Source organism: Schistocerca americana, chromosome 4, assembly GCF_021461395.2.
Source record: "Schistocerca americana isolate TAMUIC-IGC-003095 chromosome 4, iqSchAmer2.1, whole genome shotgun sequence".
Lineage (NCBI taxonomy): Eukaryota > Metazoa > Arthropoda > Insecta > Orthoptera > Acrididae > Schistocerca > Schistocerca americana.
In genome coordinates, this window is record NC_060122.1 from 817,129,443 (window position 1) to 817,154,503 (window position 25,061).

Genomic DNA, 25,061 nt, shown 5'->3' on the forward strand with positions numbered 1-25,061 from the left:
GTCTCCCGCCAAACTGTTGAAGTAGCGTGTGACTTCTGCTCGGACTTCGTCTTCGGTCTTGAAGTGTTTGCCACCTAACTGTTACTTTATCTTGTGGGGAGAGGTGATAATTGGTGGGGGCTAAGTCCGGGCTGTACGGGGGATGGGGCATAACAGTCCACCCAAGTTTCTTCAAAATCTCCTGTGTTTGACGAGCGATGTGGGGTCGAGTGTTGTTGTGAAGAAGCACTACTCCCTCCTTCAGTCGTCCTCTCTGGCAATTCTGGATTGCTCACCAGAGTTTGCTCAGTGTTTCACAATATCTGTCTGAGTTTATTATCGTCCCAGGTTGCGTGAAATCTATGAGGAGTATCCCCTCTCGATCCCAAAACACTGTCGCCATAACCTTTCGTGCCGACTGCGTTCGTCTGAATTTCTTTGGTGGTGGTGAACCGGAGTGATGCCTCTGACGAGATTGTTGTTTTGTTTCGGGGGTGTAATGAAACACCTATGTTTCATCTCCTGTGACAAAAGTCCAACAACTTCTCCTTGTTGTCTCCCCCTTCATTGTTGAAGAAACTTGCGAGCACAGTCAAGTCCTTGTGTCCGTCAGTCAGCATTCAGGGAACGTCGCGAGCACACACCTTGCAATAACCCAATGTTTCTGTAAAGTTCTTTCAATTGTGCTGTGGGAGCTTCAAGAATATGTTCAACAAGTTCAGGGACAGTGGCTCTCCAATCTTGGAGCAGCTCACAGTTGATCTTCTGGACAATCGCTTCTGAAACCAGCAGTCTTCCACTCCGTTCTTCATCATGAACTTCTGTGCGACCCTCAGCAAATGTGCTGCGCCATTTACGGATCTGCTGAATGGACATGCACTCTTCACCATAAACCTCAGTCAGTTGCCGACGAATCTCCAAGGGCGGTAACTTCCTTTTGTGGAGAAACCGGATTACTGCTCGAACCTCGCACATGGTGGGAGCAGTGATCTCTGACAGCTGTGAAGCCAACACTGAGCGGCATAGCGAATCGTGGATGGGTGGGCTCGATAGTGGGGGAACCACTGTGCATAGTACTGTCATCAGACTTAGCCTAGCACCTTCCTTCGCGGTTGTAGCTCATTGGGATCCTTACTTTTGGTACAACCCTCATAATAACTTCTCTTAATACAGTGCTGTGGTTTGTATAATGTTTGACTGTTTCTGGATCGCTCAAGCTATAAGATACATTTCCCTTTTCTGCTTACAAGATATTGTTATCCCTTTAGAAAGCCATGGATTTTTAAATGGTTGATTACAATTATATTTCACTGTTTAAGAACTGTCTTCGAATATACTCACAGAGGTATCATGAAATAGGTTAAATTTTAAATTAACGTCAGGTTCCCTGTACACCTCGTCCCAGTGTATCTGTTTCGAGCTTCTCTAAAATTTAGTTAAATTGCTAATTGAGTGCATCATTTTGGAGGACTGTTCTGCATTACTGTATGGAGCTATGTCATATACTGTAACTAGCTGTGCATCATGATTAGACAGACCATTCTTAACAGGAAAAATTTTTATTTGATTAAATTTATCTTGATCCATCCAAGTAGGAAAATCGATAACTGATGTCAAATTGAAAGAATTAAGTAAAACTTCAGGGTTAGTCTTTCTATTGGACTCTTTCAGAAAATCTACATCAAAATCCCCACAAACAATACGAGGCCATTAGTGTGGTGTTATGGAAGCTGGAAATGAAAAGATTGGTTCCAGTTCACTCTCATACTTCTTGGAAGTATTTGTTTGACCCAGACTTTCACTTTAGCTACAGTAAGAATATCGTGTAAGTCTTCATTGCAAAATACATCCAGATGAGAATATGTTCAAATATTGAAGAGGAGTATTTAGCTTGTAAGTCGGACACTTTGCTATATGGCTTAAAATACCTAGAATACTTAAAAATTATTTATCACTGGTGACACTGTGTGTAAATGAAATGAGGTACTATTGAAAATAAACGTTCTGTTCAGTTTTCTGCATTACCATAACTACCTGCAGTGCACGCATTTAGAGTGGTCAAATACAGACAGTTTGCAGCAGTTCTGTCCATAATGCGGTGAATGTGTTTTGAAACAGTTTTGGAAGGATCCAAGTGATTGTGTATTTCATCAGGTTAGTCATTCACGTACCCTACATGACACCAGTCCTGAATTGTCCGAGAACCAGACCTACATTTATAATCTATCCTGATCATAAATTTACTCTTATTTTATGGAAATTCTTAGTATTGTTTTCTTTTTCTCATTATGTGATTTACTGGTACATCTGCCTTTAACTTGATGGCAATGGAGAAAATACATGCAGAAGTAATTTCCTTTTCAGAAGTAGATTCTATCAGTTGGGAATTGCAGCTTAACATCATATTTGTTCCTTCTCCTTATACTGGTGTTGAAAAATCTTTATTAATAAATATGTAGTCCCCAGTTATAGACATGCCATTCTTGTACTACATTTATAAATGGCAATTTTGCTCAATGGGGAGAAACTAAAACAAAACAATCGCTGAGAGGATGAGGAGGAGAAAAAAGAAAATACCTCAGGGGTGGAAATGCATGGTGTCTGTGTTACAGGGTATTTACTAATTCATCGTGCTCGTACAGTACAGTGCATTGCACGACATGCTGTGATGTGACCACCCTCAGACGAGGTGCTCAAAGTGATCCCCATGGCCCTCTAAGTGTGCACAAACATGGTGCAGCAGTGACTAAAAGACATGTTCAAATGTGCAATCCTGTAAAAACGGTGTCACAGGCAGCACGAATGCGTTGTTTCTGTACCTGCATATCCAGGACAGATGACTTCTTACAGATGTCCCCAGAGGTAGATATCTAAACGCTCAAGGTCCTATGACTAGGCGGACCGTGTGACTGGACTACCTTATGTAATCAGCTGACCAGGGTAGATGTTGAGATCCTCCGCATGAAAATGCAAAAGTGAGCTGTAGCTCCATCATGTGGCAACCACATTACCCTTCGTACTGTCAGTGCAAGCCTTCCAACGGGAAACACAGGGTGACCAGCAGGAAGTGCAGGTCGCCTCACCTGTAAAGTGTTGTGGAATGATGACTGGTCCCACAAGGCAGTTACAAATAACCCACACCCGGACTGAATTGCTACTGATGGTTCACTGCCACCACTGTAGGGATTCTCCCTAGCTCACAGATGGAAGGTTCATATACATCTATACCCTGCAAACCACTGTGAAGCGCATGTCAGAGCATCTTCCCACTGTACCAGTTGTTAGGGTTTCCTCCCATTCCTTTAACATATGGAGCATGGAAAGAATGACGGATTAAATGCCTCTGTGCGTACTGTAATTATTCTACTCTTACCATCACGATCCCTTTGTGAATGATACATAGGGGATTGTAGTGTATTCCAAGAGTCATCATTTAAATCTGTTTCTTGAAACTCGATAGTAGACTTTCTTGGGATAGTTTGTCTGTCTTCAAGATTCTGCCAGTTTAGTTTCTTCAGCATCTCTATGACTCCTTCCCATGGGTCAAACAAACCTGTGACCATTTGTGCTGCCCTTCTCGGGATACGTTAGATATCCACTGTGAGTCCTATTTGGTACAAGTTCCCCCCACTTGAGCAGTATTCTAGAATGGATCACCCAAGTGATTTGTAAGCAATCTCCTTTGTAGATTGACTGCATTTCCTCAGCATTCTACCAATATACTAAAGTCTACCACCTGCTTCACCCACGACTGAGTTTACGTGGTCATTCCATTTCATATCCCTACAAAGTGTTACATCCAGATATTTGCACGAGTTGGCCGATTCCTGCTGTGACTCATTGATATTATAGTCATAGGATACCATGTTTATTCATTTTGTTAAGTGCACAGTTTTACATTTCTGAACATTTAAAGCAAGCTGCTAGTCTTTGCACCACTTTGAAATCTTATCAAGATCTGACTGAATATTTATGCAGCTTCTTTCAGATAGTACTTCATTATAGATAACAGCATCATCCGCAAAAAGTCGGAGATTATTTGTCCAAGAGTTCAGTGAAACATAACGTGAACGGCAAGGGTCTCGACACACTTCCCTGGGTCACACATGAAGTTGCTTCTGCATCTTATGAGGACTCTCCGTCCAAGATAATCTGCTGCATCATCTTTACCAAAAAGGTCCTTAATTCTGACACAAATTGCTTTCGATAACCGATATGATCGTACATTGGACAGTGAATGTAGGAGTAGTACTGAGTCGAATGCTTTTCGGAAATCTGCATTTCCGGAGCTTTCAATATGTCGTGTGAAAATTTTGAGTTGGGTTTTGCATGGTTGATGTTTTCGGAAAATGTGCTGCTTGGTGTGGAAATACATCATTCTGTTTGAGCTCAGAACATGTTTTGAGATTCTACAACTAAAAGATATCAAGGATTACTTAGTCTACACTGGCAGAAAGCCTGCCTAGTGCTGATACTGGGGTTATATCCTACAGTGCTCATGCTAAACATCCGTTCCTCGAAGGCTTGTCTGCGTACTGGGAACATCTGCCTTTCATGGTTATCCATTCCTTTCACGGTTACCCATACCTGTAAATGCGCCTGCCTCACACAGATGATGAAATGCTATTGTATACAGTTTATGGTGCAGTTATTATCAACAGGGGTACTTTTCCTGGTACAGTCGTGCTGCTGTCTGCTCATTACCATTTGCCTTTTCCTATGTTAAGGCCGTGTAGGCCTGTTCCAGGTTGGTGCACTGGGCCAACATTTCTGAATGTTACACTACGCTGTACGTGTCCACAACATAATGAGCTGCCAACAACAATAAAGTAGATTCCCACTAGTACCAGTTTGGAGCACGCAGATGTGTTGGGCAACGTTACTGCCCTCTTGAGTGTAGAGCTACAAACACAGTACACGCAAAACTTTCTCACTTGCTAGGTGTGCCATTTCAATCATTAAAACCTACATTGTCAAATATCTTTTATCTCCACTCTTAATTGGTAAGCATTTCTGGCCATATGTCCATACAACCTCTTTTGCTTCTTATAACGCCAGGGACTGTTGCCTGCAGTTCATTGCCTTCTAGCAAAATCATCCTGTATAAGTATCATTAATGTTTTCATCCAACTGAATATTTCCACAGAGTGTAATGATTTGGTTATTGACCTCTGGAAATCCATTCATAAGATTAATCTTTCAGTAGCTGTGGTTGCTGTTCAAAGACCATAAATTTTTTGACAGTTGCTTAACAGATAATGTGTTTGAGTTTCTTTGCAGCCATTGTCTGATGGCATTTAATAATTTTTTACTGAATATTACATCTGTGCTCCCTACTTTGACACTAAATTATAAGTTGCCTCATTATGAAGCCTTAAAAAAACTTTAATATTCTTTGTTACATATTATTGCTCCATTGCCTGAGTTTTGTTTAAGTAGGGCCTACTTTTATGTTTGTATTTGACGGCCAAATGAACCTTACCGTTGGTGAGGAGGCTTGGGTGCCTCAGCGACACAGGTAGGCGGTACGTAGGTACAACCACTATGGAAGGGTATCTGTTGAGACGCTAGACAAATGTGTGGTTCCTGAAAAGAGACAGCAGGCTTTTCAGTAGTTACAGGGGCAACAGTCTGGATGGTTGACTGATTTGGCCTTGTAACATTAACCAAAACGGCCTTGCTGTGCTGGTACTGTGAACAACTGAAACAAGGGAAACTACAGCCGTAATTTTTCCCAAGAGCATGCAGCTTTATTTTATGGTTATATGATGATGGCTTCCTCCTGGGTGAAATATTTATATGAAGTAAAATAGTCCCCCATTTGTATCTCTGGACGTCATTATCTGGAGAAAGAAAACTAGCATTCTATGGGTTGGGGTGTGGAATGTCGGATCCCTTAATTGGTCAGGTAGTTAAGAAAATATAAAAAGGGAAATGAGTAGGTTAAAGTTAGATATAGTGAGAATTAGTCAAGTTCGGTGGTGGGAGGAACAAGACATCTGGTCAGGTGAATTCAGGGTTATAAACACAAAACTAAATAGGGATAATGCAGGAGAAGGTTCAATAATGAATAAGAAAATAGGAATGCGGGTAAGCTAGTATGAACAGTATAGTGAACACATTATTGTAGCCCAGATAGACATGAAGCCCGAGCCTACCACAGTAGTTACAAGCTCCACAGATGATGAAGAGATTGAAGAAATGCATGATGCGATAAAATAAATTATTCAGATAGCAAAAGGAAATGAAAATTTAATAGTCAGTGGGGGACTGGAATTCGATAGTAGGAAAAGGAAGAGAAGGATAAGTAGTAGTTGAATATGAACTGGGGGGTAAGGAATGAAAGAGGAAGCTGCCTGGTATAATTTTGCAGAGTGCATAACCTAATCATAGCTAACATTTGGTGTAAGAATCAAGAAAGAAGGTTGTATATATAGAAGAGGCCTGGAGACACTGAAAGGTTCCAGATGGATTATATAATGGTAAGACAGCGATTTAGGAACCAGTTTTCAAGTTGTAAGATATTTCCAGGGGCAGATGGGCAAATGTGGACTCAGACTACAATTTATTGGTTATGAACTGTAAATTAAGACTGAAGAAATGGCAAAGAGACTACAATTTATTGGTTATGAACTGTAAATTAAGACTGAAGAAATGGCAAAGAGGTAGGAATTAAGGGGAGAGGACCTGGATAAACTGACTAAACCAGAGGTTGTACAGAGTTTCAGGGAGAGCATAAGGGAACAATTGACAGGAATGGGGGAAAGAAACACAGTAGAAGAAGAATGGGTAGCTTAGAGAGATGAAATAGTGAAGGCAGCAGAGGATGATCAAATAGGTAAAAAGATGAGGACTGGTAGAAATCCTTGGGTAACAGAAGAGGTATTGAATTTAATTGATGAAAAGAGAAAATATGAAAATGCAATAAATGAAGTAGGTGAAAAGGAATATCAAATTCAAAAATGAGATGGACAGGAAGTGCGGAATGGCTAAGCAGGGATGGTTACAGGAGAAATGTACCTACAGGAAAATTAGAAAGATCTTTGGAGAAAAGAAGATCACCTGTATGAACACCAAGAGTTCAGATGGAAAACCAGTTCTAAGCAAAGATGGGAAAGCAGAAAGGTGGAAGGAGTGTATAGAGGGTCTATACGAGGGTGATATGCTTGAGGCCAATATTATGGAAATGGAAGAGGACGTAGATGAAGATGAAGTGGGAGATATACTACTGCTAGAAGACTTTGACAGATCACTGAAAGACCTAAGTCAAAATAAGGCACCATGGTAGACAACATTCCATTAGAACTACTGATAGCCTTGGGAGAGCCTGCCATGATAAAACTCTACAATCTGATGAACAAGAGATATGAGACAAGCGAAATACCCTCGGACTTCAAGAAGAATATAATAATTCCAGTCCCAAAGAAAGCAGGCATTGACAACTGTGAAAACTGCTGAACCATCAGTTTAATAAATCACAACTGCAAAATACTAACACGAATTATTTACAGATGAATGGAAAAAAAACTGGTAGAAGCTGACCTGAAGGAAGATAGTTTGGTTTTCGTAAAAATGCTGGAACAGGCGAGGCGATACTGATACTACAACTTACCTTAGAAGATGGATTAAGGAAAGGCAAACCTACGTTTCTAGAATTTGTAGACTTGGAGAAAGCTTTCGACAATGTTGACGGGAACACTCTCTTTCAAGTTCTGAAGGTGGCAGGAGTCAAATACAGGGAGCGAAAGGCTGTTTACAATTTGTACAGAAACCAGGTGGCAGTTATAATAGTCGAGGGACATGAAAGGGAAGCAGTGGTTGGGAAGGGAGTTCGACAGGGTTGTAGCCTATCCCCGCTGTTATTGTATCTGTATATTGAGCAAGCAGTTAAGGAAATGAGAGAAAAATTTGGAGTTGGAATTAAAACTTTGGAAGTAAAAACTTTGAAGTTTGCCAATGAAATTGTAATTCTGTCAGAGACAGCAAAGGACTTGGAAGAGCAGTTGAATGGGATGGACAGCATCTTGAAGAGAGGAAATAAGATGGACATCAACATAATGGAATATAATTGAATTAAATCAGGCAGTTGTGAGGGATTTAGATTAGGAAATGTGACATGTAAAGTAGTAGATGTGTTTTGGTATTGGGGCGTCAAAATAACTGATCATGGTTGAAGTAGAGAAGATATAAAATGTAGACTGTCAATGGCAAGGAAAGCGTTTCTGAAGAAGAGAAGTTTGTTAAGATCGAGTATAGATTTAAGTGGCAGAAAGTCTTTTCTGGAAGTATTTGTATGGAGTGTAGCCACATATGGAAGTGAAACACGGGTGATAAATAATTTAGACAAGAAGAGAATAGAAGCTTTCGAAATCTGCTACAGAAGAATGCTGAAAATTAGCTGGATAGATCACGTAGCTAATGAGGAGGTACTGAATTGAACTCGGGAGAAGAGGAATTTGTTGCACAACTTGACTAGAAGAAGGAATTGGTTGGTAGGACACATTCTGAGGCATCAAGGTATCACCAATTTAGTCCTGGAGGAAAGCTTGGATGGTAAAAATTGTACAGGGAGACCAGGAGATGAATACACTAAGCAGATTCAGGAGGATGTAGGTTGCAGTAGTTAATCGGAGTTGAAGAAGAGTGAAAAGGATAGAGTAGCATAGAGAGCTGTATTAAACCAATCTCTAGACTGAAGACACCAGCAGCAGCAGCAACAACAACAACAACACATTTGACCAAATAATTTTTCCTCTGTTCAAATGGTAACAACAGTTTATCTGTATATTTGGATTATTTTTTGTTTTATTTGACCACTATATTCCTTGTACTGTTTGATACTGCAGTGGTGAAATAATATTTGTTTGCAAACTGTGGTACGTTATACCATAAAATACAATTATGGGGGGGGGGGGGGGGGGGGGGGGGAGGGATCTGTATTCTGTCCCAGTATAACATTCAAAGTATTCTTGAAAGCACAAGCATCATTGAATGTTTGATGCTGCTGTGATCGGTGATCAGTCGGGAAGTTAGTATTATTGTAGAGGGACTATGGCTCAAGTTTAAAAGAATAATTGGCCGTGCTCTAGACAGATACATACCCAGTAGAATAGTTCATAATGAGAGGGTCACTACATGTATACAGTAACAGTAAAGAAACAGAGACTGCCACATAATGGGTGCAAAATGAAACATAGTACCCTCGATAGAGGGTCAAGAGAGCAAAGCGTGAAGCCTTCAGTGATAACTGTAGCAAAGTATGGTTAAGGGGACTTGTAGGTGAATAACTGTCAAAAAACCGATTTTTTAATTTTTGCCATAAGAAATTCTCAGTAGTTTTCTGAACAAGAAGTACTTTACTTCCAGGAAAATGGACCACAGAAAGTACCAAAATTAGAGGAATTTAAAAGTGGCTGCACGCACCACGATGTCCCCATGGCACACAGTCAGCTCTGTTAAATATAAAGTTTTGCTGTTACTTGTTTCATTTTTATGACTTTTTAGTCCTTAAGTTGGCTAAACTGCGAAAGTATTACAGTGGCTTATCTTTTGTTTATGCAAAGATTTAAGTCATTGTTTACTGCTGTTTTGGCGCAAATATTTTGTTTGCAGTGCAGTAACTGCGTGCGTGAGTTTCTTATTCCACTTGAGAGCAATGGGAAGAATTAAGGAGTTCGGTGTTAAACAACATAAATTTTAGGGAAGTCGGTTCACCGTATGGATTAACTCTGCTAATACGAAAATACAATGTGATACAACACATGAATCAGCTTCAATTACTCCAAGTGCTTTGAAGCTCAAACTGAAATATTTGGACATGGGCTTGACAGTATTAATGTCGACAATATAGAGACGCCAGCTATTGTTTCAGGTTGTGTTATTGTTGAATTCTCTGCTCTATCTGAACCCATAAACAAAGCAATGCAGTGTAAGGAATGTGGTAATAGTGGTGCGAAGGTAGATGAGGGAATATGTGCTAGAAGAGGTTGTGCATCAAAAGTCAGAATTTTTGTAAGTTTTGAGATATAAGCGAATGTGGCTATACTTGCGGTGTAGCTAAACATAGAGTGTATAACACAAATATTAAACTTGCATATGCTATGAGGTGTATAGGCAAAGTGTACAGAAGTGCACAAATTTTCTGTGCTCATATGGACTTACCTCCTGCTATAAGGTTTGATAGGTACAATAAAATTATTCAACAGACTTTAGAAGAAGTAGTAAATGATAGTATGAAAAATGCTGTTCAGGAAAGTGTAGACATGAATGATAACAATGCACGTATGTCTGCAGTCCTGGATGCATTCTGGCAACGAAGAGACCATAGTTTCCTAAATGGTGTAGTGACAGCTATCTCTTTGTACAATGGTAGAATCATTGGTGTGGAATGTATTACCAAGTACTGTCACGGCTGTACTAGTGGAACTGAAAATAATAGATGCTTGATTAATTTTAATGCTTATAGTGGAGGGATGGAATCTGCAAGTGTTGTCAAGATATTTTACAGGCCAGTGAAGAAGTATGGTGATCTATACATCTTTCCTAGGAGATGTAGACTCAAAACAGTACCAAAAAGTATGTGAATCCAAACCTTACGCTGACACAAAAATTGGAAAAATGGGATGTGGTGGATATGTCCAGTGAAGTTTAGACACAAGATTGAGGAACTTGAAGAGAAATTAGCTGATGGTAAGTGCGTTAGTGGACATGGTTGGCTTACAGATGAAGAAATAAACAAGTTACAGTATTATTACGAACAAGCCGTAGAATAAAAATTACCTTGAGGGAATGATACAGTCACTATGGGCTACCTTCATTCATAAATCCTCCACAGATGACAGCTCATGTCATGCACGCTGCCCACTTGACAGTGATTCATGGTGTGGCTGCCAGAGAGCTGTTACTTAAGGTGAGACCTACAACCATAAACATTCTTTGCCATTTGCTATAATGGGAGTTATAAAACCTTTATGTAGGGATCTTAGTGACACAAGATTATCAGAGAAATGTTTACATGGTAGGACTCAAAATCCAAATGAAAGTTTCAACAATTGTACATGGGAACAGATACCAAAAACTGTTCTAGTAGGACTATATACTTTGAAGATAGGTGTGCTAGAGGCTGTTCTATGTTTCAATGATAGCGCAGTGTCAAGGCTTAATGTTATGGAACTGATGGGAGTACTAAATGTGCATAGAGCTCTAATAGCCATTGACTGAAGGAGACACTCTGAAGCAAAAAAATCAGTGTTGGAAGCCACCAAGCAAGAATAAGAAGAAATGTGAGAAAGAGAAGGGAGAAAGAACAACACAGGAAACAAGATGAATATGGACCTGGGATGCATTAGTGCCATGCCAGTTTAATAGAAAAAGCAAGTTTTAACTTTAACTTCAATTTTTTTGAAACTTAAATTATTTTATGTTTTGGTACACTTGGACTAAAAACTATTAAAGATACAGAGCTGAAATTTTGTATACTGTCTTAAAACATACTTAACTAAAAAGTAGACTACTCTTGTGACTTAACTTAGAAAGTAAAATGCTTTTTTGAAGAAAAACCCAGAATTCATTTCCAAAATTTTTGATATCATACTAAAAAAATGTTTTTGTACCTTAATTTATGACAGCACCATCTTTTCATTGGTCTGCTTTAATGGTAATAGTGTAAAGAATTTACAGGGAAAAAAAAACCTTCTACTTTGTGTGTGTATTTTGAGTAACATGTACCTATGATGTAGATAAATAATCAGCATGGTTTATTTCACTCGAAACAAAAAAATACAATTAAAAAAACTGTGAGAGCTAAAGCTGTGGTTCATACATAAAAATGTTCCCAAAAGATGTCTTAAAAGATGGTAACCATTGTATGAACTTACAAATCTTACTCTTTGAGTTACACTGTTTAGAAAACTGACAATTTTTTCAAGGTTTCCCCTGGTATTCCTGGACCAGTCCCCATAAATGATCTTTCATAAAACCGAAGGAAATTCTGTTTGGATGTAAAGGCTGCTAGTGGCACAAAAGTTAGTGTCCAGTCCCTAGCGAATGAAAAAGGAACTGAAATCAATTGTAGCAAGCAAAAGCTGAAAGAGAATTGCACCAGTTTAATCCTCTCACCACTGAAAAGATGACTGAAATCGGCATTAGTGTCAGTGGTGTTGAGAAACAAATTAAAGCATTAAAATTGAAGAAAGCTCCAGCGGCCTAAGATATCCCTGTCAGATTATGTATTGAATCTGTGGCTGAGTTACCCCCTTTTCTTAGTGTAATCTATCGTAGATCCCGTGAACAAAAAACCATGCCCAGTAGTTGGAAGAAAGCACAGATAACACCTGCCTACAAGAAGGGGGTAGTAGAAGTGATCTACAAATTTACCATCCAGTTTCTTTGACATCGATTTGTTGTAGAATCTTACCTCAGACTTTTTGCAGATGGTGCGGTTATCTATAAGGAAGTACTGTCTGAAAGAAGCCGCATAAATATTCAGTCAGATCTCGATAAGATTTCAAAGTGCAGGAAAGATTGATAACTTGCTTTAAAGTGCAGAAATGTGAGAATGAATAACATAGTATCCTATGACTATAATATCAATGAATCACAGTAGGAATCAATCAACTCATAACAATACCAGGGTGTAACACTTTGTAGGAATCTGAAATGGATTGATCACATAGGGTCAGTCACAGATAAAGTAGGTGACAGACTTAAGTAATATTTGTAGAATGCTGAAGAAATGCAATCACTGTACAAAAGAAATTGCTTACAAATCACTCGTGTGACCCATTCTAGAATATTGCTCAAGTGTGTAGGATGCCTATCAAATAGGATTAATAGGGGATATTGAATGTACACAGAGAAGGGCAGCACAAATGGCCACGGGTTTGTCTGACCCATGGGAGTCACAGAGATGCCAAAGAAACTTAACTGGCAGACTCTTGAAGGTAGATGTAAACTATCCTGAGGAAGTCCCTGCTATGGCTCATGTAGGTATCGTGAGGATAGGATTAAAATAATTGCAGCATGCACAGATACATTCAAATGACTGTTTTTTTTCCTTCTGCTCTCCATGCATGAATGGAACAGGGAGAAACCTTAATAACTGGTACATTAGTACATGCCTTCTGCCATGCACTTCATGATGATTTGTAGGGTATGGATATAGATAGATAGATATGGTGTAGTGTTCAAAACAAAAAGAGATAATGTTACATATAAAATGATAGAGAGAACCTCATTAAAAGGGAGGGAAATGGGAGTAGATGAAAGTAAATAAATAACAGCACAGTTAATGGGTATTACTGTGATTGACACTTTAATGCCAACCGGCCTTTCACACAAAAACATTCTGCATAGTTACATTAGTATTTTTATTCAGCATTGTGTGCTGTGTTGGATTCTCCTCTACATAACCCTGCCATTCGTATTTTTCTTTTCCTTATTTTTCTGAGAGCTGATTCTCTGTTTTCAAAATTATAAAAGGTAATTAAGTCATCACTGAATTTGTATAACTTTACTTCCCCGTGTATTTTGATGTTAACACATCTATCTCTGGTATGAATACCGTTTGTGAATAATGCCATCTCTTCATAAAGAAATTTAGTTTAGAACATTAATATTTCTCAAATGAAGCTATATGTTTCCAGAGACCTTTTCAGGTGTCAAACATCTATGATGTATGTATGTAAATTGAAGTGATGAATTAAAATTTGTACCAAGGCCAGGATTCGAACCTCGGTCTCCCTCTCACTGGGCAGATGTGCTGACCACTACGCCACCCTGGCACAGTGGATTTGCACAACTGCATGGATTACCCTTGCATGCTTCCCTCCTTAATCCAAATTCAGGGTTCCCAGCTGTTACAATTTTGAACATGGCCAATAATGCAGCAACCGTAGACGAAATTTATAATATTACTTGAAAATACAGCTCTTCGGTAGCACAGGTAAAAATTTCCAACTTTACTTTTCCAAAACTCTGTTATAGGTAATGTAAAAATTTTTTACTTCTGATGAAGGCTGCCTTAGAGCAGTTGAAACCTAGGTAAAGTTGGAAATTTTTACCTGTGCAACCGAAGAGCTATATTTTCAAGTCATTTTATAAAGTTCCCAGTTGTGTTCAATGCTGGGGTGCTATTCCAATACAGTTGGAGAGCTTCTGCAAAGCTGTTCAAGTTTAGGGGGAATACTGAGTGGGCTGACGCATGAATGGGAATTTGGGCTGAGGAGGGAGGTGTGCCGGGTTGTCTGTGTTGTTGTTGTTGTGGTCTTCAGTCCTGAGACTGGTTTGATGCAGCTCTCCATGCTACCCTATCCTGTGCAAGCTTCTTCATCTCCCAGTACCTACTGCAACCTACATCCTTCTGAATCTGCTTAGTGTATTCATCTCTTGGTCTCCCTCTACGATTTTTACCCTCCACACTGACCTCCAATGCTAAATTTGTGATCCCTTGATGCCTCAGAACATGTCCTACCAACCGGTTCCTTCTTCTCGTCAAGTTGTGCCACAAACTCCTCTTCTCCCCAATTCTGTTCAATACCTCCTCATTAGTTATGTGATCTACCCATCTAATCTTCAGCATTCTTCTGCAGCACCACATTTCGAAAGCTTCTATTCTCTTCCTGTCCAAACTATTTATTGTCCATGTTTCACTTCCATACATGGCTACACTCCATACAAATACTTTCATAAATGACTTCCTGACACTTAAATCTATACTCGATGTTAACAAATTTCTCTTCTTCAGAAATGCTTTCCTTGCCATTGCCAGTCTACATTTTATATCTTCTCTACTTCAACGATCATCAGTTATTTTGCTCCCCAAATAGCAAAATTCCTTTACTACTTTAAGTGTCTCATTTCCTAATCTAATTCCCTCAGCATCACCCGACTTAATTTGACTACATTCCATTATCCTCGTTTTGCTTTTGTTGATGTTCATCTTATATCCTCCTTTCAAGACACTATCCATTCCGTTCAACTGCTCTTCCAAGTCCTTTGCTGTCTCTGACAGAATTACAATGTCATCGGCGAACCTCAAAGTTTTTATTTCTTCTCCATGGATTTTAATTCCTACTCCGAATTTTTCTTTTGTTTCCTTTACTGCTTGCTCAACATACGGATTGAATAACATTGGGGAGAGGCTACGACCTTGTCTCACTCCCTTCCCAACCACTGCTTCCCTTCCCTTGTCTATGGAGTTGTGTAAAACCAGTGCCCCAGGGTGGTGTAGTGGTTAGTGCATCTGCCTAGTGAGCGGGAGACCTGCATACAAATCCTGCACTTCGTGCAAATTTTTGGTTGTCGTTTCCATCTGCATGCATACATTAATATTACTTTTTTATTGCCGTTATTTATTTTTCGTTATGTTATCTAATCGGTATATTGTTTTAGTGAACATTACACTGTGTGTTGCTTTGACATGAATCATTCAGTGTTGTAACGAGTGATGCTCTCTTGAAACTTACAACAGTTTACAGAGAACATTACTATTATAATATTTCTATCCTCCAAGATTGATGTGGTTATATCAATGCTTATTGTTGCCAAAGTAGTACAAAAATAAATTTTGGATTTTGCCAATTCCGATGGCAGGTGATGACTTCAGCTCCATCCGAGTCTCCAAAACAACAGTTTCCTCCACTGGTGGCACGACTGGGTGAAGGCAACAACAAAATCAAGCTGGGTGGCTATTGGGTGAGCAGTAGACCACCATCGGGGAATGATAAAGGTAACACTGAGGCATCAAGTGATGGTGGTGGGGCCATGTACTGCCTCTCCCTTATGGACCGTGAATCATCAGCAACAATTCCACCACTGCCACCGCCATCGCTGCCGCTGCCACCACCTCCACCACCATTGCCACCGCCGCCACCGCCACCACCGCCACTGTCTTCAGCCAGTGCACTTTCCAGTGCACATCCGAGTGACGGTGATGCAACAGATTCCAACAGTGACGACTCAGAAACAGACGATACTGATGCTCGTATGGTACTTCGCAAGAAGCGCAGTGTCGGTTCGATGGAAGACTTGTGGGATGAGAGTGTATTTGAGGATCGTCTGAAGCGAGCACGCACTGACGCTGAAAAAAGAGTGGCAGCAGCTGCTGCGGTTGCTGCCGTTGCAGCATCTGCAGCAGTAACTGTGAATACTAATGCAGTTGTTAGTAACAGTACGCGTACTACGCCAGTAATAAAAATTTCATTTGGTGGTTCCAGTGGTGAGGGTACTGTGTTGAAAATTCCAGCCAAAGTGCAAGGTTATACAGCTCCTAGTGAAAGTGAGACCGAGACAGATTTGGTAGCAAAACAAGAATCCGCTGGTGTTTGTGATAGTGATAGTGGGGAATGTAGTAGATTTGTCGGAAGTATTGTATCGACAGGTCAAGCTTTAGGTACCAAGGCAGCAAGACGAGCACTTCGCAAGGCAAAACGTGAGGCACGACGCAAAGTTCTGCCACAGCCACCTATTTGTACTCCTGGTCCAGAAAACCACTCTCCACAAACAGCTTGTGACGCCACGGTTACTCTGTATCGTCGCAAGCATAAACATAAGGTGAAACACAAGAAAAAGCACAAAGAAGATCGTAACAGGCACAACAAGGATGAAACTGCAGCAGACAATGTAGGAGGAATGCCGGGTGATGATGACAGGTTATGTATCTCAGTGGAATACAATATGTTAAGAGATATTAAGGAAAATGGGTTGTGCTAACTGCTTCAAGGTGGTGGAGTAGTTCCTTAATAGTCTAGTTCTCTTTATTTATACTTGCAGTTGCCTGCACACATGCTCCACTGATAACAGATTTTTGAAGAATGATACAACACTTCAGTAACACATTCCTTTCATTTTCTTAAACAATAATGAGCTTATGTTTGCAGCATCTCTTATCAAAACACTGTCCTCTGGTTGCAGCAATGGCATGTTGTTTAGTATTAATTATATCATTGTTTCACATTTTTAATTATATCATTGTTTCACATTTTGCTTCTGGTGGACTATCCTCTATAGCTATCAGCCCTCCTAACTTAATGTTACTACTCATTTGTTGTACTTCTAGTACTGTTTGTCAGCCCATATCATTTGCAAGCCTTCTTTTGGATACTGTTTTTAAATCCCAATTTTAATTAGCTGGCGTCTCCTATAAAATATTAGTGTTTTACGAAGGTAAAAGGAGTGATTTATATGTGATTTGCGTTCATTTGTATTCTACTGCTTTTTCTCTTGGTTGAAAATATGTACGGAACTTCATCTGTTTTCTTAATTACTACAAACAGATTTTTTATAGTTTTGTGTGGAGTAAATATCCTTATATACCTATTGCCCAGTTGTATTTTTGTTTTGCATTTTTTTTTATTTGATTGCGACATAAAATGGCTGTGCTTGTGGGTGGCATCACTGGCAAGACTAGAAAACATGCAGTGTGTCACCAGAAACACATCTATACAGGGTGATTTTTCCATAATAAAATACTTTAATAATGAATTGTGCAAATTTTCTTCAGAACTTCTACAAATAGTTACCGCATCAAAAAGTTGGCAGTAATTGAAATTTAACAGTGTTAAAAGAAAGTTCACTTCAAGTGCAGATGTAAATAATTTAGTTGAACATTAAATGAGAACTGTATAATTGCATGGAACGAAAGCTGCTCTCAGCTCCACACTGTATTTAGTGGAAATGCATTTAAGTTGCAATTTCATGATATTTAATTCATACTTATTTTAAAAATGTCCAAATACTTATATGCAGTTAATTGCTTAACAGCAGTATATGTAGAATTCACAGCCAACTTATGTTGGTATATCCGTGATCCTCCATTGATTTTAAAAAATTTGTACTATCTTTATGGTTTAAAGAATAATGGCAAGAACTTATTAAGCTGTCCCAATACCTTTGATAGGTATAGACCATACATAATATTTGACTGAATTGTTTTATGAACCACGAGTGTGTCACAAATGTCTCAATGTAAGGTGTATATAATTAATTTTGGAAATTTTAATAAAAAAGTCAGTCAAACTGATTACCTTTTTTTATTCTTTGCTGGCTGGGAGAATAGGTCACCCTGTATTTATTTTGTTTTCATGTATCTGGTGACACACTGAAAGAAACCTTATATATAAATGTTCTTGGTTAGGTTTTTAGAAACAGCCAACGCCAGTGATACACTCAGTGAATGTAAGTAATAAACAAGGTTACAATACAGTTTTAATCAAGTCTTTCCTCATGTATTTTTATTTATTTATTTTTGTATGGAGCCCATAAAAAAATTACACTGGAAACTGTAGTTCCTTAAAAATTCCACGCCAAGCTGATGACATGATGACCCGGAGGAACGGCTATGTTTATGAGTGTTATTTGCAAAATGGAGGTACAAAACACAGAAATAATTTAAGCAACACTATATTTCTATATAATGTCATGGGTATTTGAAAGATACCTGTAATTATTTTTCAGATAAGCGCCAGTCCCACACATTTTACTAGTCTGTATGCAATGATGTTTATTCCAGTAATTTCCTTCTAGTCCCATGTGCACTTCATCACTGTCTCTAAAACCTAACTGTCTTGTGCAAAAGTCTTCACTTACCTTAACTTGTAGAGTAAGTGAAGCTCTCTCTCTGTAAAAACATAGACTATACAACGTGTGTTACCAAGTGCTACAGTATATGAACTGCAACATGCGTGTTAAGTGTCATTGCCATACAGTTAACAAATTATCCAGGACAGTATTCTTCACTGTATGGTTACAATATCTATCTCTAAGATGATGTTGCACATGCTTGCAATGGACGTGCACATGCCAAGTTGTGTCACCTGCGTCACTAGAGCTCACTAAAGTCATGTACTCGTTTTGCATTGTACAAAGTTTGTTCTTGGTGAGATTTGAAATTGACATCACCTTTTTTAATTGGTAAGTGTGCATTCTGATTATTAGGCATGGAAAATAAATCACAAAAAAAGAAGATAATTTTAAGGATGACAAGAAGGAATTGTACTGCATATTAGACAACAGAAGGAAGCAAAAAGTAAATACTTCAAAAGTCATCAACAAAGAATGAAAACCTGTGTGGGAGGAAGAAATAGTTTTGAAGGTATGGAAAGAATACTTCCAAAATTATATGAAGGGCAGAATGGAACAAATACACATGATGGATAGAGGGAGATGAAAGAAATGTCACTATTACGGAAAAAAGAGAAAGAGAAGATCTGCAGTTGTTGAATGTAAAGAAAGTCACATTAGAAATGTCACAGTGAAAATAATCAAAGCTGCAAGACCTATCGGAATTCAGTGGCTCCATAGGATAATGAGGACAGGATGGACATATGGAAAGCCTCTTGTCATTGGACAAAGACAGTTACTGTACCTATCTTTAAGAAGGGTAGCAAGATGCTCTGTGAAAGTTAGAGGAATAGCACTACTGTGGCACTGCATGAACAAATGAAAGTGCTGGCAGGTCGACAGACACACAAACAACCACAAACATACACAAAAAATTCAAGCTTTCGCAACAAACTGTTGCCTCATCAGGAAAGAGGGAAGGAGAGGGAAAGACGAAAGGAAGTGGGTTTTAAGGGAGAGGGTAAGGAGTCATTCCAATCCCGGGAGCGGAAAGACTTACCTTAGGGGGAAAAAGGACGGGTATACACTTGCTCACACACACACATATCCATCCACACATATACAAGCAGACATATTTTGTATATAGATAGAGTATCAACCAAAACACCGATTTAGTTCGTGCTATGTTTTGTCCAGTAGGACATGTATAAATGGTAATTAAAAATAACACCAGAACTACAGAGCACAGGAAGGGCGTATCTGTGAGTGATAGTTCTGTAGATCTCGTGTGGGTGTGTTGGTAGAGTGTGAGGTTGTCGTGCCAAAGGTCCCATTATTCAAATCCCACTGATGACAATTTCTTTTAATTGTTTACGTGTGAAACTGTTATATGGGAGAACATTTTTCTGACTTGTAAAAGGACTCTGTGGAGTTTGTAGCAATGTTTTTTTGGCAGTCTGCTTTTGCTTCGTTGGTTGAAAGCAGCAAATCTATAGAGTACGTCTGTGTAGGTAGGTGTTGCAAAAATCCAACAGACAGGCACCACACATGATGAAGCAACTAGTGCATATGTAGTTACACAGAATAAACATAAACAATCACACATGCTATACATATTTGTTACTTACAGTTATGCTTTTCCTGTGCTCCATAGTTCTGGTGTTACTTTTAATCAATGTTCACACCCATTCTGCCCGATGGCAGCACATAGTATGAACTAAATCGGAGATTTTCTTGATAATGTATTGACATACAGTGTTTGGTAGCTATCTCAGTGTCTGAGGTCTAGGGTTTGGGTGTGAGAAGCAAAAACATACAAAATATACCTGAATTGTGTTATAATAGACGACTAAGAATTGTAATGGTTTATAATGGACAGAGGGTTTCAGCAAGGAAGTGTGCTGTCACTAGCAGTTTTTAATATTATCACGTACAACATTAGAAGGAAAATTTGCCAAGGGTTAACAGCAGATGATATGAAGATCTTAGCATATGTGGATGATGTGATGATTTGAGAAGAATGTGAGCGGAAATTGGAAGAAGAACTAAATATGTGGCAGAGAGTAATTGAAGGAGCAACCACGGAAATAAGCTTGACAAAAAGTGAGGTAACAAAAATCGGCAGGAAAAATGAACACGTGGTGAAGGATGTAACTAACAGTGAAAATATTATTGAAGAACTAGATGCTTTCGAGTATCTAGGAAGTAAATTAATCAAGAAAGGAAGCAAGGATGAAATTTTGGTGAGAATAAAAAATTGTTTGAAATTTTATTGTTATGTTTCGGACATAATTAGGAATTGGAAAATACCTCCCAGAGCAGTGATCGTAATGTACAAGTTATATTACCTGCCATTATTGACCTTTGGATCAGGAAGTTGTACTTGGACAAAGAAAGATATGAGCAGAATACAAGAAACAGAGATGCACTTTCTATGAGGGATCCTGGGTAAGATGAGAGGGGGCTGTATAAGAAATGAAACAATACCAGACACCCTGGAGACCAAGCCCCTAAAAGACACTACAGAAAGTAACAGACTTAAATGGTTTGGCCACATTAAAAGAATGGGACAAGAAAGACCTCTAAGAAGAGCCCTAGGATGGACAGAATCTGGACAAAGACCAATGGGAAGACCACAAACGAGATGGAGAGACCAGGTGAAGGATGATGTAAACTGAAGAGGATTGCAGTGGTAGGAGATGCTAAATGATATGACTGTTGAAGAAAAGAGAAGCTTGTAAGAGGCTCTGTGAATGACCTGCATAATAAGAAATGTTCCAGGAAGACGAAGATGAGGAGAAGAAGAAGAAGAAGACAGCAGACAAAACAACTTTGATGTATGCTGTGAAGAAGTAACTTAATTCATTTTTATGGGGGGGTTAAGTTGTTAAGGAACAAGATATTGACTTCTGTGCAATGATTTCATTCTCCAGTATTTTTATATGGGTTTATTTCATCTATAACTTGTCTAGTATGTATATCATCTGTAGAAGTTGGAGGATTCTTCACTGTTGCCTTAGTAATTTTCTCCACAGTATTGTATATTGATACTTAATTTGAGAACATTGAAGTACCTGACGTTAACACCTAATAGTATTTATGACATTAAAAGAGTTCATTAAAGGGTACAAAAAAGGAAAGTTCTTAGAACTTTTTTGTGCAGCAACTTTATTAGGCTTTTTTTCTATCATCTTGTACCCCTCAGTACATATATGTTTTGTATATCTCTTCAGTTTGGACAGAAGGATAATCTTACAATGGGGTTAGTTTTATGCGAAAGCAGTTCGTGCTCTTCAGATAGAAACACAGTTTCCCTCATCAGTAGTGTGAAATATTCTATACATTAAATTAAGCTATGATAGTATCACTTCTCTTGCTGTGCACTTTATTTCATTCAGAATATGTTATTTATGTTTTATCATATTGATTACAGTTTGCTCCTATTGGTGTCACACCACGACATAGATGCCAAGGAATACTACAGAAAGCTTTTTAAATTAAAAATTACCCAGAATGACATTTCCTTTCTATATTTTTATATTTTGCTGGAGTATGTTCTAAATTGAATAGTTTGTGGAAAAGATTTATTACTATCCACTCAAGCATAGTATTGTAGTGTACTGCATATTGTGACACCCTGTGTCAAGTTCATCAAGAATTTCACACACACACCTATAATGTATTTTCCTTTAAATTTACAGTGCTATAATATTGATAAGTGTCACTCCTTAGTTAGAAATTAGAAGAAAACTAAGAGAGCATAAAAAATTCAGCTTCGGGTTTTATTTATTAGTGCTTTATTCCCTATCCTTGAGCTCTGTGATTAGTGTTATCTTTTACACTCCTGGAAATGGAAAAAAGAACACATTGACACAGGTGTGCCAGACCCACCATACTTGCTCCGGACACTGCGAGAGGGCTGTACAAGCAATGATCACACGCACGGCACAGCGGACACACCAGGAACCGCGGTGTTGGCCGTCGAATGGCGCTAGCTGCGCAGCATTTGTGCACCGCCGCCGTCAGTGTCAGCCAGTTTGCCGTGGCATACGGAGCTCCATCGCAGTCTTTAACACTGGTAGCATGCCGCGACAGCGTGGACGTGAACCGTATGTGCAGTTGACGGACTTTGAGCGAGGGCGTATAGTGGGCATGCGGGAGGCCGGGTGGATGTACCGCCGAATTGCTCAACACGTGGGGCGTGAGGTCTCCACAGTACATCGATGTTGTCGCCAGTGGTCGGCGGAAGGTGCACGAGCCCGTCGACCTGGGACCGGACCGCAGCGACGCACGGATGCACGCCAAGACCGTAGGATCCTACGCAGTGCCGTAGGGGACCGCACCGCCACTTCCCAGCAAATTAGGGACACTGTTGCTCCTGGGGTATCGGCGAGGACCATTCGCAACCGTCTCCATGAAGCTGGGCTACGGCCCCGCACACCGTTAGGCCGCCTTCCGCTCACGCCCCAACATCGTGCAGCCCGCCTCCAGTGGTGTCGCGACAGGCGTGAATGGAGGGACGAATGGAGACGTGTCGTCTTCAGCGATGAGAGTCGCTTCTGCCTTGGTGCCAATGATGGTCGTATGCGTGTTTGGCGCCGTGCAGGTGAGCGCCACAATCAGGACTGCATACGACCGAGGCACACAGGGCCAACACCCGGCATCATGGTGTGGGGAGCGATCTCCTACACTAGCCGTACACCACTGGTGATCGTCGAGGGGACACTGAATAGTGCACGGTACATCCAAACCGTCATCGAACCCATCATTCTACCATTCCTAGACCGGCAAGGGAACTTGCTGTTCCAACAGGACAATGCACGTCCGCATGTATCCGTGCCACCCAACGTTCTCTAGAAGGTGTAAGTCAACTACCCTGACCAGCAAGATCTCCGGATCTGTCCCCCACTGAGCATGTTTGGGACTGGATGAAGCGTCGTCTCACGCGGTCTGCACGTCCAGCACGAACGCTGGTCCAACTGAGGCGCCAGGTGGAAATGGCATGGCAAGCCGTTCCACAGGACTACATCCAGCATCTCTACGATCGTCTCCATGGGAGAATAGCAGCCTGCATTGCTGCGAAAGGTGGATATACACTGTACTAGTGCCGACATTGTGCATGCTCTGTTGCCTGTGTCTATGTGCATGTGGTTCTGTCAGTGTGATCATGTGATGTATCTGACCCCAGGAATGTGTCAATAAAGTTTCCCCTTCCTGCGACAATGAATTCACGGTGTTCTTATTTCAATTTCCAGGAGTGTATATACTGCTCTTTGTGTAAAAATTGCTTTTTTTCTGATACCTTGCCAGCCTCAATGTTATTGATATATGCCATTGAATGGCCAGAGCTTCAGTACTTGTCATTTATAAAATACACTCCTGGAAATTGAAATAAGAACACCGTGAATTCATTGTCCCAGGAAGGGGAAACTTTATTGACACATTCCTGGGGTCAGATACATCACATGATCACACTGACAGAACCACAGGCACATAGACACAGGCAACAGAGCATGCACAATGTCGGCACTAGTACAGTGTATATCCACCTTTCGCAGCAATGCAGGCTGCTATTCTCCCATGGAGACGATCGTAGAGATGCTGGATGTAGTCCTGTGGAACGGCTTGCCATGCCATTTCCACCTGGCGCCTCAGTTGGACCAGCGTTCGTGCTGGACGTGCAGACCGCGTGAGACGACGCTTCATCCAGTCCCAAACATGCTCAATGGGGGACAGATCCGGAGATCTTGCTGGCCAGGGTAGTTGACTTAAACCTTCTAGAGCACGTTGGGTGGCACGGGATACATGCGGACGTGCATTGTCCTGTTGGAACAGCAAGTTCCCTTGCCGGTCTAGGAATGGTAGAACGATGGGTTCGATGACGGTTTGGATGTACCGTGCACTATTCAGTGTCCCCTCGACGATCACCAGTGGTGTACGGCCAGTGTAGGAGATCGCTCCCCACACCATGATGCCGGGTGTTGGCCCTGTGTGCCTCGGTCGTATGCAGTCCTGATTGTGGCGCTCACCCGCACGGCGCCAAACACGCATACGACCATCATTGGCACCAAGGCAGAAGCGACTCTCATCGCTGAAGAAGACACGGTCTCCATTCGTCCCTCCATTCACGCCTGTCGCGACACCACTGGAGGCGGGCTGCACGATGTTGGGGCGTGAGCGGAAGACGGCCTAACGGTGTGTGGGACCGTAGCCCAGCTTCATGGAGACGGTTGCGAATGGTCCTCGCCGATACCCCAGGAGCAACAGTGTCCCTAATTTGCTGGGAAGTGGCGGTGCGGTCCCCTACGGCACTGCGTAGGATCCTACAGTCTTGGCGTGTATCCGTGCGTCGCTGCGGTCCGGTCCCAGGTCGACGGGCACGTGCACCTTCCGCTGACCACTGGCGACAACATCGATGTACTGTGGAGACCTCACGCCCCACGTGTTGAGCAATTCGGCGGTACATCCACCCGGCCTCCCGCATGCCCACTATACGCCCTCGCTCAAAGTCCGTCAACTGCACA

At 40.6% G+C, this 25,061-nt stretch overlaps 1 protein-coding gene across 1 annotated transcript in view; it reads left to right on the forward strand.

Moving 5' to 3' along the window:
- LOC124612362 (PWWP domain-containing protein 2B-like) overlaps positions 1–25,061 on the forward strand; it is a 210,812-nt gene that overhangs the window by 101,995 nt on the left and 83,756 nt on the right. Inside the window, exon 3 of the mRNA XM_047140519.1 lies at positions 15,571–16,628. Coding sequence (XP_046996475.1) covers positions 15,571–16,628 — 1,058 coding nt within the window. The remainder of the gene's footprint in view (positions 1–15,570; positions 16,629–25,061) is intronic.